The sequence below is a fragment of the Ylistrum balloti genome, unplaced genomic scaffold (genome assembly GCF_031769215.1).
Source record: "Ylistrum balloti isolate Yb309-2 unplaced genomic scaffold, AGI_CSIRO_Ybal_v1 Utg370978, whole genome shotgun sequence".
In the NCBI taxonomy this organism is placed as follows: domain Eukaryota; kingdom Metazoa; phylum Mollusca; class Bivalvia; order Pectinida; family Pectinidae; genus Ylistrum; species Ylistrum balloti.
Window position 1 is genome coordinate 2,458 of NW_026782548.1, and position 20,514 is coordinate 22,971.

General features: G+C 32.6%; 1 protein-coding gene and 1 long non-coding RNA gene across 2 annotated transcripts; both read left to right on the forward strand.

Moving 5' to 3' along the window:
- Positions 1 to 2,824: 2,824 nt before the first annotated feature.
- LOC132559850 (inositol-pentakisphosphate 2-kinase-like) lies at positions 2,825 to 10,446 on the forward strand (the record flags this gene model as incomplete). The annotated part of the gene is made up of 12 exons (XM_060224480.1): positions 2,825 to 2,923; positions 3,188 to 3,254; positions 3,694 to 3,845; positions 4,016 to 4,111; positions 4,277 to 4,335; positions 6,101 to 6,173; positions 7,434 to 7,543; positions 8,255 to 8,505; positions 8,779 to 8,920; positions 9,163 to 9,271; positions 9,758 to 9,837; positions 10,281 to 10,446. Coding segments are annotated over 12 exons (1,404 nt in total), but the record flags the coding sequence as incomplete, so codon positions are not given.
- Positions 10,447 to 16,757: 6,311 nt separating this feature from the next.
- Positions 16,758 to 18,325, forward strand: LOC132559847 (uncharacterized). The gene is made up of 2 exons (XR_009554639.1): positions 16,758 to 17,114; positions 17,177 to 18,325. It is a non-coding gene; the product is annotated as an uncharacterized LOC132559847 (long non-coding RNA).
- Positions 18,326 to 20,514: the final 2,189 nt, after the last annotated feature.

Below are 20,514 nucleotides of genomic sequence, written 5' to 3' on the forward strand. Positions count from 1 at the left end.
TTCTTTAGAAATTCAGGGTCAGATATCAAAGATCAAGGTCACAGTCAAAAAACGGATAGTTGCATGGGGGTGTTTTTCCATTGTATTACCCTCGTTTTTCTATCAAATTTCACAACCTAAAAGATATTCACATCTTGTAAATTTCAAGGTTCAAGGTCACTGTAAGGATGTTAAAAAAAATGATAATACAAGAGGAATAAAATATCTTGTGACAAGTTTTAGAGAACAAAGAATATATAAACATGAAAAATTGGAACAAAGTCAATATCTACTTGAAGATTCCCAGAAAAAGTACAAGGAGAATAAGACCAGGTTTTCTGGAAGAATAGGCATCTTCTATTTTAAGTTATGGTGACAAGTCATGTTTGTTTTAGAAAATTGGCACTCTTATGCAGTCTTTTACAAACAATCTGGAAAATGAAGCTGTCCAATATTTGTATGTAGCATGTTATTTGCATGATGGTCTAACTAATGGTCTTAAACCAATAGGATACACAGTCTTTAAAGTGATAATATGGTGTCCATGATCAACATTCCCTACAATGTATCCAAAGAAATGGACAACTTCCCTATCATTGCATCTTGGAGCCTACTTGGGACATGTATTACATAAGTAATACTACTATGCTTGTTATTTCTGATATCTGCTGGTCATTTTTTATGGGCTGCAATGATTTATTGATTGCATATAGTTGGTTTCAGTATATAGCAAGCTAATAACAAAGAATTTATTTTTTAATGGTCTTAGCATACCAGTACTTTCAGTACTTTGATTGGTTTATACTTTTGTGGCTGGACTCTTATCAATACAATTTTTTCACTATGTATTTACACATTTGTCCAGGGTATGATTTTATTCTCAATATTTATAACTACTGTTAAATTCAAATATTATATTTATAAATGTTGAGCAGATCATCTTTGAGAATTGACGTAATATAAAGAAGTGAAAATTCTGTGAACAATTGAGTGATTGTAATGTTACAGTGGTAGAATCTCTTATCTCAACATCTTTGTTCCATTTTTTGTTTTTTTGTTTTGTTTTTGGTTATATTTTTATTTTTATGTCTCTCAATTTAGTTAAAATGTGGTAAAGTTTTGTCATTCTGTCTCCAATTTATTGATAGCACCTACAGTAGACCAGTGGGATTAGTGATGGTTGGATGAACCATAGGGGCTTGGCACAAATTCCTAACTCTACAGTACACATATCAAAACAAATACAAAACCTTTTAATACATACATGTATATATACACAAAGCATATGGCAAGTTATTAGTTTGAGGACTTTGAAGGATGACAGGGACTAATCGAGACAAATGTTACTACTGGAAAAGGGTAGCATAATGCACCCCCCAAGTTGTATGTTTATTTACTCCTCTGATTATAATAAGAAAATACCCTGTCAAGAAAATAAACTGAAAACATGGGAACATTTTCCCCAAATACGAAAGATTACCCTCAAAACAAAGCTAATAAGTATATTTTTGAAATCATGCAATCAGAAAAAAGAAATATTTTATTCATGTAGTCTTCAATTATGTCACAAATTTTTATCCTATTCCTCTTTTGAATTCTGACCTAAAGGGATGTCTAAAATTTCTCTATTTTTAGAATAGGCCACTATTTCCCCCTTTTTCCACAATGGGTAATATTCCCGTATTTAATAAAGCTCAAAGAAAATTTTTATTGAATCCACATAATTTTCCATGTATGTTTTATTCGCTTATATTACTTTCAGTTTTATGGTTTTGAATCTTTTATGTACATTTTGTAAATATTGTATATTTTTTAGTAAACACTTGACCAAATTGTAATATGAGTCATTGACTCAAATTTGTTATCAAGTATAAATAAAGACTATTATTATTATTATTATTATTAACCCAAGAATAAACCAGAATGACATATTTATTCAGTAGTATACTGAAAAGGAAAAAAAGTACATGTACCTGAGTATATAGAAGCAGTATTTTGACCGTGGATGCTGTCACCTATTCATTAGTATCAGTATAGTTACTAAATTGGTTTTTGTTTATTGTTTCTATTTGTGGTTCCTCTGACGACTCCATTGTCATTACCACTGTACCTGGATTTTATTGTCTACAGTGACATTAGCTTGTGTCTGGTGGAATGAATAATTAATGAACGATCCAATGAACATTCAATTTCCCCTGTTTCACTAGTCTTCTATTTGCAGCTTTTCCAGGCACAAACCCGTAAATGACAATCAGGTCACACTGATCATAAAGAAGACAGTATTGAAACATGTATATGATTTGTTTCATATTGCAGATCTCCATGAAAAGCTCTATGTATAGAAACATCAGCCAGATGTATCACCTTGTACAAGGATTTGATTATCATTTTGTAGTAATGCTGTATGTCTTGCACTTGTTACATCAATTGTGTAATAGGAAAAAAAATTTGAAATGATACGCATTCTTTTTGTACAACAAAATATATCTTTTCAAGTTGATTCATGAAACAAGACTAAAATCAATGGGTTTTTTTAACTGAGTCTTTGATGAAATAAAATGCAAAATCAAAATTCTGACAAATTTTCACATCAACTGAAACCATGGACACTTCCTGCCAGTGACAGCTTTGCAAGGTGCTATGACATATGTGGTAATTGCTAAATTGAAGAGAAGCTGATAATAGGATAGTTTTGTGATTAAATTGGTTGTTTTCTGCATTATCAGAAATCTTAAAAAGCAGTCAAAATAATTAAATGTTTGAGTTAGATGTACCATTACAATACTTTGTAAATATATAAAGGCTAATTGAAGGGTAATCATGATTCTGTATGTACATATTTCAGGAACGGTCCTTACACATCCATCAAAATCTCCAGGGGGTTGTCAACTACATCCATAATGTCATGCAGCCCCTTCTGTCTTCCAGCTTTGTTTATGTACCGGTAAGTCACACTTTTACCCATTCTCAAGGTTGTAAGGTTTAAAAGTGTACAAGGAAATGTGGGTTAAATTTGAATATAAAAACACTTCTTCTAAAGATGTTTGTGGCTTAGAGAAATCACAGTTGATATTCAGCTTGCTTCAAATTGAAATGTTTTCTTAAAAATAAAGACTTATCTATGTGCATATTTATGAGGGCCATGTATCTTAAGTTTGTAAGTGAATTTCAAGAACTTACTAAACTGAAAATGTTGTGTGTATTGTAGAGGCTGACACAGATACCAAAAGGATTTGTAGAAAAAGTTGAATCAGAGATAGAGCATTTAAGGCCAGGTAAATAAAAATTTAGAGAAAGAAATATTTTCTCATTTCATCTACATAGATCAGAGAGACCAGATTCTCTCATGCTACAATTTTATTTCAGAAGAAAGTAATCCTTATTTGTTCTTCAAGTCTTGTAAAGAAGATGTCAATCAAACAAGAGAGAAAAAAGGATACAAAGTTTAATATTCAAAGGGGATCTACTTACAGGAAGTTAAGATGAAGGCACTTTGAAAATAGCTCGAACCCATGGACTGTAGATTTACAGTGTGAAGGAAAGATGTATTAAAAAATATTAAAGAAAATATGTTACAGATTGTGAAATTGGGATTTTATATTGTTTCTTTGTAGGTCACTGTTTTATGTACAGATGTGATAAAAAGGATTTGGAGGAAAAGTTAAAATGTTTATGAAATGAAATTTTGTTTGTTTATTTTTCTTAACCATATAGTTTATAGGAAAATTCATGATGAAGACTTCAAGACGATAGATCCTGCCACTTGTTCAGCCTTGGTCCTACCAGATCTGTGTTTTGTTGGAGAACCGACATCATCAGCCCATCCAAAACAACATTATACTCCCACCATAAGTGTTGAAATCAAGGTAAATGTAATTTGTCAATTTTGCTCTTGGTAATTATTTGTAGTTTGTCACTTTAAAATAGAAAAGAAAGAGGTGAATAAAGAAAAAATAAAGACAAATGTTCATTCTATAAGTTGCTGCATAGATGTGTATAGTGGTAAGATTTAAGCTCTGTTGTTTCTTCATTACAGCCAAAGAAGGGCTTCATGCCAGCCCCTGAAAGTCTAGTAAAAGGGGATTCAATTAAGGGAAAGGTCTGCAAGTTCTGCATGCATAAGAAATTAAAGGTGAGTTTTAGGGGAAAAAAAACAAAACAAAGAATGCAAAACCAAAATCTGTAACACCACAATAAGTCCAATAAGTATGTATTTTAATGTTGTATTGATGTGTGAATGATGGTGATCAAAGTTTCAACTTTTCACTGAAATGATGAGAAAATGTTTGATTTCCAGGAGAAGGAAGGTCGATGGAACAACAGCAGTAATTACTGTCCCCTTGAACTGTTTTCAGGGTGAGTGTGATTAAGGTTAATCATCAAAAATATCTGAGGAAGAGAAATAGATTTTTTCTTTTACTGGAATTTCTTATGCTTGAATTGTAACTTTATAAAAATTACATCATTTATTAGATTGTTTTAAGAAAATTGCCTTCATTCTATTTTTCTCTCATCGGTGTTGATGACTGGGAGAAATTCTGATAATGTCAGGGTCAGTCCAATATAGGAGATAATCTGTTTGTGTCATGGCCAATCTGATATAGGAGATAATCTGTTTGTGTCATCGTCAGTTTGATATTGGGAGTTAATCTGTTTGTGTCATGGTCAATCTGATATAGGAGATAATCTGTATATGTCATGGTCAGTTTGATATTGGGAGATAATCTGTTTGTGTCATAGTCAATCTGATATTGGGAGTTAATCTGGTTGTGGCATGGTCAGTCTAATATAGGAGATAATCTGGTTGTGTCATGGTCAGTCTAATATAGGAGATCTGTTTGTGTCATGGTCAATCTGATATAGGAGATAATCTGTTTGTGTCATGGTCAATCTGATATAGGAGATAATCTGTTTGTGTCATGGTCAGTCTGATATAGGAGATAATCTGTTTGTGTCATGGTCAGTCTGATATAGGAGATAATCTGTTTGTGTCATGGTCAGTTTGATATTGGGAGTTAATCTGTTTGTGTCATGGTCAATCTGATATAGGAGATAATCTGTTTGTGTCATGGTCAGTTTGATATTGGGAGTTAATCTGTTTGTGTCATGGTCAATCTGATATAGGAGATAATCTGTTTGTGTCATGGTCAGTTTGATATTGGGAGTTAATCTGTTTGTGTCATGGTCAATCTGATATAGGAGATAATCTGTATATGTCATGGTCAGTTTGATATTGGGAGATAATCTGTTTGTGTCATGGTCAATCTGATATAGGAGATAATCTGTATATGTCATGGTCAGTTTGATATTGGGAGATAATCTGTTTGTGTCAAGGTCAGTCTGATATAGGAGATAATCTGTTAGTGTCATAGTCAGTCTGATACTGGAGATAATCTGTTTGTGTCATAGTCAATCTGATATTGGGAGTTAATCTGGTTGTGGCATGGTCAGTCTAATATAGGAGATAATCTGGTTGTGTCATGGTCAGTCTAATATAGGAGATCTGTTTGTGTCATGGTCAATCTGATATAGGAGATAATCTGTTTGTGTCATGGTCAATCTGATATAGGAGATAATCTGTTTGTGTCATGGTCAGTCTGATATAGGAGATAATCTGTTTGTGTCATGGTCAGTCTGATATAGGAGATAATCTGTTTGTGTCATGGTCAGTTTGATATTGGGAGTTAATCTGTTTGTGTCATGGTCAATCTGATATAGGAGATAATCTGTTTGTGTCATGGTCAGTTTGATATTGGGAGTTAATCTGTTTGTGTCATGGTCAATCTGATATAGGAGATAATCTGTTTGTGTCATGGTCAGTTTGATATTGGGAGTTAATCTGTTTGTGTCATGGTCAATCTGATATAGGAGATAATCTGTTTGTGTAATGGTCAGTCTGATATAGGAGATAATCTGTTTGTGTCATGGTCAACCTGATATTGAAGATAATCTGTTACCACTTTGAAAACCTGAAATATCAATGATTTTGATAAATTTGTAACAATAATAGTTTCTATACGTTGTATAATACTTAAATTGGTAGGACTGAAGGATTCAAAATTAGGTATTTGTCATGAATGTACAACCACCAGTAAGACATATTGTTTGGGTTTATTTACAGGGACAGACAGAGAATGAAACACGCCCTATTGTCATTGTACAGTATACCACAAAATAACTTCAAAATATTTCATGTAAGTACAGATTACAAAGTAAGTTGGCATTTAAAGATAAAATGGCAACAGGTGACAGTTTGGTCTGTGACAGAAACTGGTGACAGTCTGGTCTGTGACAGAAACAGGTGACAGTCTGTTCTGTGACAGAAACTGGTGACAGTCTGGTCTATGACAGAAACTGGTGACAGTCTGGTCTGTGACAGAAACTGGTGACTGTCTGGTCTGTGACAGAAACTGGTGACAGTCTGTTCTGTGACAGAAACTGGTGACAGTCTGGTCTGTGACAGAAACTGGTGACTGTCTGGTCTGTGACAGAAACTGGTGACAGTCTGTTCTGTGACAGAAACTGGTGACAGTCTGGTCTGTGACAGAAACTGGTGACAGTCTGGTCTGTGAACAGAAACAGGTGACAGTCTGTTCTGTGACAGAAACTGGTGACAGTCTGGTCTGTGACAGAAACTGGTGACAGTCTGGTCTGTGACAGAAACTGGTGACAGTCTGGTCTGTGACAGAAACTGGTGACTGTCTGGTCTGTGAACAGAAACTGGTGACAGTCTGGTCTGTGAACAGAAACAGGTGACAGTCTGGTTTGTGACAGAAACAGTTGACAATCTGGTCTGTGACAGAAACAGGTGACAGTCTGGTCTGTGACAGAAACAGGTGACAGTCTGGTCTGTGACAGAAACTGGTGACAGTCTGGTCTGTGACAGAAACAGGTGACAGTCTGGTCTGTGACAGAAACTGGTGACAGTCTGGTCTGTGACAGAAACAGGTGACAGTCTGGTCTGTGACAGAAACAGGTGACAGTCTGGTCTGTGAACAGAACCCATAACCATCCTTATTCTGATAGAAAAGCAAAAACTCCCATCCTTTAACAGAAAGGCTAGAATTCTGTTACTGCCATGGAAATCATTAAGGGGTCCAGAGAGAAACAAAAATACTGTATTTGTCATGTAAATTGCCCTGGAGGTCAATTTACAAATAATGATCCAAAATCAGAGAAAGGACTTGTTGTAGGACATTGAAGTATAATTTCCTTGTTTGTATATCTACATTGTATATTGTATCTTAGGGATGTCAATTTTGAGAGATGTATACAAATATTTGTCTGATTCAGTATTTAAATATTCCAATATTCATTTTTAAGAGAATTTAATATGGTATGGAACATTTTGAAGACTAGTTTCCGAAATATATCACCTTGTGAGTTGTAATGCCCTTTATGATGTATTGGTCTTATTTGAATACTCTTACAAAACTTGGGGTCATTAATTCCAGGATGGAAGAGAAGTCTTTAGTGATACGGTAAAAGAAGATTTAGCAGGTCTTCTGCACTCATTCTTTGGAGATTCAGTCAATGGATTGACAAATGGACTTCAGAAACAGCAGTAAGTATTTACATACCTCTAGTCATTTCCTGAAGGTTTAATGTCATCTGCGTACACACATTCACAAGTTTGAAGATTGGTTTTACCTGTGATAGAATCACTTAAGTGTTCATGAAAAGCTGACTTTCACATTTAAACATTAAAATATATTTAAGTCCTTTTAAAAATTGCAAGATATACAATATTTAAATTCAGGAAGAAAAGTTTAACGAAATACTGACTGCTAATCCAGCAGCAGTTTCAGATTTGGATTTGTGAAGCTTGTTCCCTCTATATCTGTGGAATGGATTATGTTTAATCTTTATGAATATGTTTAGTATTGTTCCTAGTTATGTATGCAACATTGTTACAATAGTTAACATCTTCTTGAAACTTTACAAAAATATTGTGTCTGAGTTGTCACTGCTAAATATTGAGTTCTATTAGATTTCAAGATAGCTGTATGTGACCGTTTAAAATTTTTCACATATGATATGAATGTCAACTTTTTATATGACTATTAATGAAATCAATATTTAAGCAGAGAAGAGATCAAATGAATAGAACCAGCAAAATGTGGAATCTTTTAATGTAGAGGTGGTATATGGGGATATAATATCAACAATCAGGTTTTTATACATTTCAAAATTGAGTGTTTAAACTTTTTTTCCCTTTACTTAAAACAAGTGCATACATTTCCACTAATTGAAATTAATTTTATTTTTGTTTCAGTGAGCTACATACATTTCTAGATCTGATTGTAGATGCCCTCTTGTCTACCCCTGAGGGGACAAAACCTACACAAATTTGCCATATAGAATCAAAACAAACCACCTCTAGTAACTGTGTTCAAACTAATGGAGGATCAGAGGGTAAAGGTCATGCCAGTAATGAGGTCAAGGTCATGAATAGGACAAAGTTTAGCACTTCAAACGTTTGTGCTAAGAGTAGTTACCCAGATATAGAAAACTCTGAAAATGATGGTAAGTAACTAAAACAGGTTTTGATGTTATCAACTGAATAAGATATTTTCAACAAAATGATCATTCTTCAACAAATGTTTTTGACCAGGCTTTATAAAAATATTCCAAATTTGTCAACATTCCCTCCAACAGTCTCAATTCTATATCAGAATTCTAAAAGGTTGAGTTTTATTGCTTGAAATATGTCACATTACCTAAAGAGTTGTTTAAACGTGTTTGATATGTATGACAGTATTTGATTTCTACACTTGTTTTTAATTCCATTGCTTATAGCATCAGTGATGTTGACAGCACCTGATTCTGTGCTGGGACGAATACTATGTACTCAACAGTTAGACGACATGTCTGATATTGATGGAGTATTTCCTCTGTACCAAAGAGTCAAAGACCATCTGAAGGCCCACCCAGAGGACAGGTGAGATTTTATACCTGTACATCATTTGTCAAGTTATATCCTGTCTGATACAGGTGTAATACTGAATTTTGACGTTTATTTTCATGTGAGCAGCATATTTATGCAAATGTAACAAAAAAATGGAAGATTTACCAATTGAAGTTAGACATATATAAAAATGAGAAATGTTTTCAGATTTATCTATTTTGAAAGCTTACATGTATCAACTTGTTCTCAATTTTTACAAATTTTATCTGTGACAGGTGTAAATTTGGAGTATATGGTCCGTTCACTAGAGAGTTATGGTTAGAACCGTGTATACAAAGTTTAGAAACAGAGGACAAAGACAGTCTGGAATATGCTGTCTACAAGGTAAGTCAAAAATAGATTTGTAAATGGTTACCAAATAACACTCTTAACTTAAGTTCTACCTTGCAAGATTTATGATCATCCCAAGTTTGGAGTCATGTCAGAGAAATGAATGTTTAAGGAAGTATGCTACTATAATATAATATATAGGGTTTTTCCTAAAGAGTTACACTCCGAATACTAGTTTCTCTTACTAAAGGTAAATTGATTTTTGGTGAACTATTTGACCACACATTTTACCAACTTACAAAAGAGATGTATTTGAAACATTGCTGACCTTAATTAATTGTGGTTGATGTCAACATTTTGTGGTAGGGGTTTTTTGAAGTCTAACTTGGGTAAATTGTACCCCTCATGATTTCACTGTGTCAATATTGAAAATAGCTTTCTTTAATATTGTAAAAGAATTTGCAGCTTGATGTGATAAAGTTCTTGAAAAATTGAATTCATTCTAATATATATAATTGTATTTTTAATTTGTTTATATAGGTTAAGCGGTTCATTGTATCTAAAACCATGCAAGATTGTTCTATCATGGTTGCCATGCAGAGATGTCCATCATGTTCACAGTAAGTTTGATATTTCACAAATGTTGCTCACTTGATTGAACATTGTCCTCAATGTCAGGATATTCACTTCATTAAGTTTTGCATACAATTAGATTTTTGTTGTCATCAATCAAGATGAAAGGTCTAAGGTCACCAAAGGTCTAAGGTGATCGACTCTTGACTGCTTTTGAAGTAAAAAGCTTGTGTACAAGATATGAACAATTCGACGGATTTTCAAAATAAAAGACAAAATAATGATGAGAGTGTGGGAGTATGTCTATGCGAGCCCCATTTCTCTTTGTTTTTATCATTTTTTATTTGCTCTATTGACAAAAAGACTGTATGCAGTATTTTCCGGATATTTTGTACAATGGTTTATTTTTAATTATATGTATAATTATCAGTACATGCTGTTAATGATATTTCAGTATTTTTGTTAAATAATAGAATTCAATTATTTCTAGGAGCAAGACTGCTGGTGTTTCTCCATATCTCACAGATGACCATGGTCGTAAGTTCCACTATTCTGTCAGCATAATTGATCTTGATCCCAAACCATTCGACAAGTTAACAAAGTACAACCAACTGGAAAAAAATATTCTACAAGCTTACACAGAACTGACAATGTGATAAAAATCTACAGCTGTATTGATGTTCACTCACATTCATGTGTGTTCATGTGACTACCTGTCATTCTGAGTGCAAGTTTGTAGAGTTCAAGGTTACAACAAGAAGTCAAGGAGTGTCCTGTTGCCATAGCATCACATGCAGAATCTATTCCAAGGTTTACAAGGGATTATGTTTCTTGTTTAGTGGGCTTGCTATTGCATGATATACTAGTTCTATTACACAATATCTGGTGAGCTACTAAATTTGCTACTATTTGCTGTAGTGAGTTATCAGTTTTATTATTATTTGCTGTAGTGAGCTATCAGTTTCATTTCTACATGCTGTAGTGAGCTATCAGTTTTCTTACTACTTGCTGTAGTGAGCTTTCAGTTTCATTTCTACTTGCTGTAGTGAGCTGTCAGTTTCACTTCTACTTGCTGTAGTGAGCTATCAGTTTCACTGTAGTGAGCTAGTTGATGTAGTGAGCTTTCAGTTTCACTAAGACTTCATTAGTGAGCTATCAGATTCAAAGTACCAGTATATTTGTGAGATTTCTAGTGAGCTACCAGTTTAACCACTACTTCATGTAGTGAGCTACCAGTTTCACCACTACTTCATGTAATGAGCTACCAGTTTAACCACTACTTCATGTAGTGAGCTACCAGTTTAACCACTACTTCATGTAGTGAGCTACCAGTTTAACCACTACTTCATGTAGTGAGCTACCAGTTTAACCACTACTTCATGTAGTGAGCTATCAGTTTCACTACCACTTCATGTAGTGAGCTATCAGTTTTACTACTACTTCATTAGTGAGCTATCAGATTCAAAGTAACAGTATATTTGTGAGATTTCTAGTGAGCTACCGGTTTAACCACTACTTCATGTAGTGAGCTACTAGTTTAACCACTACTTCATGCAGTGAGCTACCAGTTTCACTACTACTTCATGTAGTGAGCTATCAGTTTAACCACTACTTCATGTAGTGAGCTACCAGTTTAACCACTACTTCATGTAGTGAGCTATCAGTTCAACCACTACTTCATGTAGTGAGCTATCAGTTTAACCCCTACTTTATGTAGTGAGCTACCAGTTTAACCACTACTTCATGTAGTGAGCTACCAGTTTAACCACTACTTCATGTAGTGAGCTGCCAGTTTAACCACTACTTCATGTAGTGAGCTACCAGTTTAACCACTACTTCATGTAGTGAGCTACTAGTTTAACCACTACTTCCTGTAGTGAGCTATCACTTTAACCACTACTTCATGTAGTGAGCTATCAGTTTAACCACTACTTCATGTAGTGAGCTATCAGTTTCACTACTACTTCATTAGTGAGCTATCAGATTCAAAGTAACAGTATATTTGTGAGATTTCTAGTGAGCTACCAGTTTAACCACTACTTCATGTAGTGAGCTATCAGTTTCACTACTACTTGATGTTATGAACTGTTTGTGTTACTACTGTTTGCTGTAATGAGCTTTAATTGCAATGGACTATCACAGTATATTAGTAGACTTGAGTGAGGAATTGTTCATTTAGTGCTCCAGCAGAATTGGTGCTATAGTTTTCCTTTTTGAACGCACACACATATATATTATACATGTAAAACAATTTTCATGGCCAACAGATGAAATCTGTCTTCAGTTTTAATAAGGTATAAGGATAGATGTTATATAACTGATTTACAGGGTACTGCTTGCTTGTCGAGACATAATGGAGTTTAAATTTTTAAATTATGATAGTAAAGGATATATTATGTTTCTACAGGGTAGTGCTAAACTTGTCTATAAAATACAAATATTTCATATCTTTAGATTTTATGTGATAAGCTCTGATGAAATAATTTTGGTTTCTGAAAACAGCACAAACAATTATCTATGTTTCCAGTTAATATGTCTGGTGTCAGTTGGTGTACAAAGTACACAATCTGTATGTTTATAAACTTTGATGTACGTTTTGTATGATTTTTTTCAATTAATTAACGTGGAATAAGCATTACAAGCTGAACAATTAATATTTGAACTTGATTGTGTGTGATCGTGCCATTGTGGTATCCAAAATGGTGTATTTTTACTGTTCTTATGCAATGTAGCATTTCAATATATTGCAGTCATTGGTGATAAATTTTTATAATGATAGGTTACACTCCATTCTGATAGGGTGATTTGCCTGTTGCTGGTGGCAAGCTTGCAATGGCATGTTATATTCAAGTGAGGTGCTTTTCATATATCTCCAAACCAGCACTCTTTTTTCATGATTGGCACATGCTGTTAATGCGCATGCACAGATGAGACACAATCAAATCACTGTGCTGCTTTGCTTTCAATTATTGGCATGACTGCCAGTGAGAATAAAGTATTCCCATCAATTCTATAAAACAAGGAGAAATAAATATGTCTGTGAAAATATTCATATATAGATTTAGATCATTACTGATATGAATATTTAGAGTGCTTAACACCATTATAATGATCAATGGTTTTGATTCACAGAGAACTGTTGTCTTATCCTACTGTTACATTTGAATTTACTGTCAGTGGTAGATAGAGGATGATTTCTTGGTTTCAGATCACAAACCAAACAAAGCTTGCTAATTACTTAATTTTTTTTGCCTTTTTGATGAGAAGTATAGGGATCTACCACTTTGTATACTATTTAATTGTAAGATATTTCTGAACTGTAGTTGGGATTCCTAATACTACTGTTCTAAGCAATTATAGGGAATAGATGTGTGGTGATAAATAGAATTTAAGAAATAATTGTCACATCTATACTGTGGAGTCATACCCCTATGAATAATTTTGTGTGTATTTATTGTAAAATAAATGTAAACAAAGTCTTTATGTTGTCATTGCATGTTGACTATCATATCATAAAAAAACTGTATACCTGGTAGTGTTTGCATATTTTATCGTATTTAATTTTGTTGCCTAGTTCAATTTTATAATTTGTATTAATATGTAAATTTCTGTTAACAATGACTAAGCATTGTCTTGTAAATTTTCATTGTACATGCATGTAAAAGCAATCTCTTATTAGTCTTTTTTACTCAATTATTTATATACAATATATTTAAATTAATTACCTTTATTTTTTCTGAATATGTAAAAAAAATCTTGATTCTTACTAAGTATAGATATGAAATATCTGATAAGTCCAGGATATCTTAAAATATGAATTCTTCTTGTGCTTTGTAAAAATCAAATAGACAATAAGTTAAAGTACAGGTAAAAATCTAGTGTATAAGTGTTGGTTAATGATTTAATAATGTCAAATTCTAAAACAATGATTACCATGGAAACATATCTACAGAATAAGCTGCCCTTTTAGGACATATTTAGATGTGATATGCTTTGGTGTACATTTGTATCACACAAACTATCACTATTAGTGAGTCCTAGGGAGGTTTCAGTTAATACGATATTTTTATTAATGATTGCCCACACAGAATTGTGGTTTGTAGGAGTTTTTATAGTTGAATTTAAGGTTAGAATATTTTGGTGACTGGAACATGAAATCTTAAAGCCCCTCAGATCAGACTGAACATGTCTTTCCAGATTTTAAACATATTGTGTACATCTGATAACACCTTTCAACTTCCTAATTTGAACTCCAGCTACTTTGGCCACACACCAGAACCTAGATACTAGATACATGTAAAAGTTGTCACTAAACATCTTTCTGTTAAAGTGTGCAGCATCTTGTGATAAGTTCTGAGGAATCATAGTGAACACATTTGACAGAAAATCTGTTGCTATGTGACGACATAATGCATAATATTTGATAAATCTGGAGAGTTGACCAATATCATTAGACTCAACAACCTGATGACTAATAGTCTGTTAGCATAATGCATGCTTTGTTGACAGAATGTAAAAATAGATCAATGTGTGAATATGTTGACATATAACAGGGGTTTAAAAAATACAATACACATCAACATTTGTAAATCAAAGAGTTTGTCAACACATTATGTAAACACAATCTATGTTAACATATTTGATAAATATGTGTTGACATTTTGTAAATATGTTTACAGAATGTGTAGATATGCTAGCATTTTTGTAAATGTTGACAAATTTCATAGGTAAAATGTGTGTCGACATAAAAAATAAGTTGACATTATGCATCAAAGCCTGTAGAATTATGCTGTCTTAAATATCAACCCATTATAAACCGTGAATGAAGTACATTAATATTATTAAAGGAAAATACAGTTGAAATCCATTATTTTATTTAATGCATGATTGTTGTTAAGTGTGAATTGTATATGCATGCTCAATCATATAAAATCATATCTATTGTCAGAAAAGGCCCTCCTAAAGTACATATATATGTACGAGCACTGGAAACCAATTAGTTTGTAAATCATATTACAAAAGAACATTTTAAAAGCCCTCAGGAAATTTCAGGAAAGTTCTTCAGAGAATATTTTTGTAGAAATATAGAGAATCTTACAAAAAATATTTCTATAACGTTGGATTTTAAAATATGCATTTAATGAATTATAGATTATTGATGAAGACTTATATATCATTCTGATGTATATTTTCAATGTAATTTTATTTTCTTGATCAAGACTTAGTAATTCTAGTCAAGTAGCTCACCAGCCGTGATAATCAGAAAATCAATTGTAAGAGTGTTTTATTCCACATAAAAAATCAAAGGTAAGTAAATACTTATTTTACCTCTCTCTCGGTTTATGAATATTTCCTGGTTGTGTGGTTTGTGGTATTACCAAAATCTTGAAGTGAAAGAGATGTAATCTTCACTGAAGGTATGAAACAGAATTATTAGGGATTCTTCTATCAATATTTTTAACAGGGTGCATATTTAGTCCATCCTCTAAAGCAGTGAAAAACAGAATCCCTCAAAAATAATGTTTACAGTATTTTGAAGATACAAAATCAGAATATTGAGAGTATCTTCATCCAAGACTGACATTCTAGTATTGTTTCTTTAATGATGATTTTGACTGACTGTTATTGATTCTAAATACTGAGGTTTCATAAGATGTATGAAGCCAGTTTTAGGACTTTTCAAAATTTGGTAGGTTTTCTCTGGAACTCTAGCTCAGATTCCTCCTATAGTAAAAGCACATTGTGCTGTGCTTTTTTTTTCATCTATGCCATCAAGAATTACTATGATATTCTTATGTGATAAAAGTTAATTCTTATTTCAGTTTTAGATTTGATTTTCATAATTTCACGTACAGGCTTATACTGTCTGGATAAACAGTATTATCTAGTCACTTCACAGAGCTCAGTATCAAATCATTTCATAAATGCCTTGTAGTTGTTGTACTCATGTAGTCCTAAATGGATAAGAAAAACACTTCACTTTCTGAGGCTGTCCAAGGACTGAAAGTGATTTCCTGTTTGAAATATATAGATTATCTAAGAGATAGCATGTTAACTGAGAAATTCTAGTCACAGAGATGACTCCTGGTTTCAGAAATAGTAAAGTTATACATTCTACTTTACAATGATGAGTTTACCCACTTTTGTAACAAGAAGAAATAAATGCATTAAAAAAAAAAATTTTTAACCAACAACCAGTATATGCCATGTGACAACAGAATTTTTTGTCATGTGATGGACCCACATCCCAATATTTATTTAAGGAGTTATAACACACTCTTGGGCTTTTGGGTAAAATATAATTAACAACTCAAGGACTAGGTTTTACAAGGATAGAAGTTAAATAGTTTAGATTCCAGGACCTTCATTATATTTGAAGGTCAAGCTTTCACTATTTGTCCTTAACTTTTAACAAGTGATAAACAATATGAAATAAGTGAGATAACATATCTAAAATTCAAATGAGATTACACACATATCATTTACACTGAATCTCATACTTGGGGTTTTTGTGTGGCAATTTATTGCCACTGGAAAACCTTGATATACTGCCACTTCCCTTACTGCCAGTACATTTCACTTTCTCAGTTTTTGCTTCTTTCCCTTTATCTCATCAAATCCATTCGTAATGTAATGGAAAATTGTAAGACGGGGTTTGGTAGACAAATGGTGGTAGTCATAACCAGATTTACTCTTCGTGGAATATATGCGCAAGCAAAAAGTCAAATTCAAATATTAGGAGATGTTTAATTGTTAAAATTGTACTCCAATTTGTTATAAAGCAGTTGGAGGTACTTGTATTGTATATTTTTGTTAAAACTGTAAACGAATGATGAATTTTCACAAATCAAACTGTTATGTAGAAAGTTAGCTTTGAATTTTTTTTAATATTACTACATGTAGTATGCAATGTATTGGATTTATTAACATAGTTATATAATTGGTTACTTTTTATCTTAACTTTATAATTGATTATTAATCATAAATTCCATGCATACTCAAAGTAATATTCTTGATACTCAAGATTCCACTTCAGTATTCCTTTCAGCACAATATTCAACCTATATAAATAGATGATGAAGAGGTTGTAGCAGAACGGGGTCTGAACAATTTCACTATTTAAAAATACAGAACATCATTAAATCCGGAATTTGTAAATTTATGCTGAATGAGTAGAAGCACCTACTGAGATATCTAGAGGTCATGGGGAAGGTCATTCAGTCATGTAATTTTCCTACGTGTGTATAATTCAGTGACTTACAATTGGTATTTGTGAAACAGATGTATGGTACATTCATTTTGGAAATAAATTCCTCATATACAAGTAGTTCAGCATTTTGGTCATGAAATTAACCACATTTAGAAATAAATCCCTCATATATACAGTGGTTTCACCATAGTGGTTGTCTGACCTTTTAAAGAACACTCAACATCGTATTTGTATGTAAAAGTTCTGAAAAATTTCATCATTTTTAAATTAAATTTTTCAATGTCATTTATGAACACAGTTAATCTTTTTAACTTTATAATTTGTGAGTGATGTATGGATTCATTGAACTGTTGTGTGCTTTGATTTAAATAAAAACCTGTTTTATTGCCTTAAAATCAGCACAAGGTTTAGCCACAATGTATAAATTAATTTGGGGTTGATGCCCTCTACTTATAAAGCTCAATTATGTAATATCATGATTTGATATCATCTTATCTTTCACCTGTACCTGCTTTCACAACAGCCATGGTATGAACCGTCTACACTCATTTCATCCTCAAATCAATTTCTAAATCAATAAAACATAGTTCATTTGTATTTTACCTGACTAGAGATAGCGTAAAAAATATAACTATTGCTGAAGTTTTTAAACAGTATTACTATTTATCTGAAATGACGATACAGAAGCTGAATACATAGCACCAAGTTTATTACGCTATGCATGTAACAGGAAATTTGCTTTAAGGTAAATTTCTAATGTAAACATTTTTTTTTACATTTACCCCATAGGATGTTGTTATTGATAGCTGTTTCACAAAAGAAAATATATTATTACGCCTCTCTAGTATTTTCAGAATATGACAAGGAAATATTCTAAAACAGTACCATTCAATAAAATTAAAGTTTGTTTAAATCAACATTTTTTACTAACAATCTATTTTAATGTCCTGTGTCTTATAACAATGCAACGGCACTTACGTGTTTTGATGACTTACTACTTCATCAGGTATCAGTGTATAAGCATTTGTAAGAAGCAGACACATTGTGTGATGCTGATCATATTTGAGTAACACTGATTCTCGGGTGTGGTAAAAGTGCTTAATGAATGACACAAGTGTTACACGAGTTATATGTCTCATGGATTGTTCAGTTAATATGTATACCGTATTGTGTTGCTTGTGTAATAACTTTTTGAGTTCATGTTGGAATTTTCTCTCTTTTGTTGCCTATATATATACATATATAAAAGATTTTTTGTTAAGCTTCATCATTTCTTGTTTACTATTGTTATATGAGAAAATAAAGGTAATTACATGATGACCTTATGCCAATGTTTCCTTGTCTGTTCATAAAGGTAGATTAGGTTCCACAGGTTTAAAGTACATTTCGTGTCTCCAAATTACAATTCTTAAGGCAAGGAATACTAAATGAGTGAAGATTAATTCTATATATGAGTTTGCAATATTTTTCCATATAACAAGAGGCGTAATGGACCTTCATGGCTCCCCTTGTATTAAATGTTTTTTTACAAATACACATGTACATTATCATTCACATCATTGACATTCATCCCAACAGCCCTTCCTTCCAAATATGATTCTAGGTCATTTGGTTAATAAGAAGTTGTTTTAATGTTTCAAACAAATTTGACCTCCACCTTAAATTGAAGTTGAGGTAATCTTTTTGCAAACCTTTTCAGGCTTCATCTAAAGAATATTCCAGCAAAATGTGGTTCTAAGCTATTTTGTTTCATCTCCAGTTATTTGAAGGTTTTTACAAAGTCGGCCCTTGTGACCTTGAAAATGAGTCAAGATCATTTCTTTTCACAACCTATGTTGGGCTTCAGCCAACAAAACTGATAGTCAAATATCAAGATTCTTGTCCGTTTGGTTATCGAAAAGAAGTTGTTTGAACATTTAAACAAACCTGATCCCTGTGACCTTAAATATAGATTAATCTGAAACCTACAATGGCCTTTTGGCTAATCAGAAGTTGTTTGAATTTTTTTACAAATTTTACCCCTGTGACATTGATTATGGGAAAAGTTTGCTTTTTTTCCCCAAAAATTGTCTGGCTTGATCCAAGAAACTATATGATATGAATATGATTCTAGACCAATACTTTCATCAGAAATCATTTAAAATTTCGTCCCCTGTAACCACAAATATGGGCAAAAGTTATTTCTGTTCATAAACTTTGCCAGGCTTTATCCCAGGTAACTTCCAGTCAAATATAAAGATTCCAGGTCCTTGACCTTTAGTTGAATATATTAAATTTTAAGACTGATTTAAATAACAAGGTTCCCATCTGGTAGTCATCTTTAATTTTGAAAGTTAAATATTTTAGCATTATTTCTGGTAGTACTACAAGTCATTGGAAAAATAAGGAAAGGAGGGGGGGGGGGGGGGAGGGAAGGTTTCCTTCATGTCTAAACTTAAAGAGACTGGTGACTGACAGGCAGAAATATTTGTTGATACCCTTTCTCAGATTGTATTAGAATAATCCAAAAACTCCATGTCTGTTACCTTTCAGCTATTGTATTATATTATCTAAGGACAAATAAGGTCCTGCATCAGTTGATATTTTGACTGAATATTTATATTTCAGAAAGTACTGGTGGCATTAATATCAGATTTGATGTTGGTCTCTTCTAGAAAGTCCTAAATCTTTCTGGAAGGTTTCTTTTGCAGTCCATATAGTGGATTGGGGAAGTGACCAATCAAAAAAAGTCACAGAAAATTCATTAGAAAGAAGACATCAATTCAGGTTCCAACCAACAACTTTATTCTTATAAAAAGTATAAAAACTAAACTCTCGGTTTTAATAACAAAATAAATATCCACATGATTACACCACATTCTAACAAGTATGGTGGAATGTGTAGCAGATCAAACACATTCTGATAATGACCAGGAATTTGGGGAAAAAAGGGCAAACCCTGCAGAGATGATGGACATTATTCACCACAATAAAGGTAAGTATATGGAATATCTTACTCAAAACATTCACCATGTAATTGACAATTAGTTGTTTGGAAAACACTCCAACACAACAAGTAAAACTGGACACCACGAACATAAGCATATTGTACCAAATAAACATTCTTCACATGTTTAATCTACATCAAATGTAGTCTAGGGAACATTGGTTTTCTAATCTAGAAACTTTTGATAACAAAAAATTGGCAAAAACTACAAATAGAAAATTAGCTAACACTGAAAGAATCTACAAAGGAAACACTAACAAAAATTAAGGTATTATATAAAGAAAACAATCAACAAAAATGGAGAATAAAAAAAATGGAGAGTCGAAAAAAAGTATCGTCGAAAAAAAGTATCAAGTTAATTATTGTCATGTATAAATCAAGAATAGGTAAGAAAAATTAGGAACAACACAAATTTTTAGGGTACTTATATTTCTTTTAATTAGAAATAATGCAAATAAATCTGTTTTTGGAAATAAATGTCTGAAACTTTGACCTACACATACAAGTTTTTTCTTTAAAACTCACATT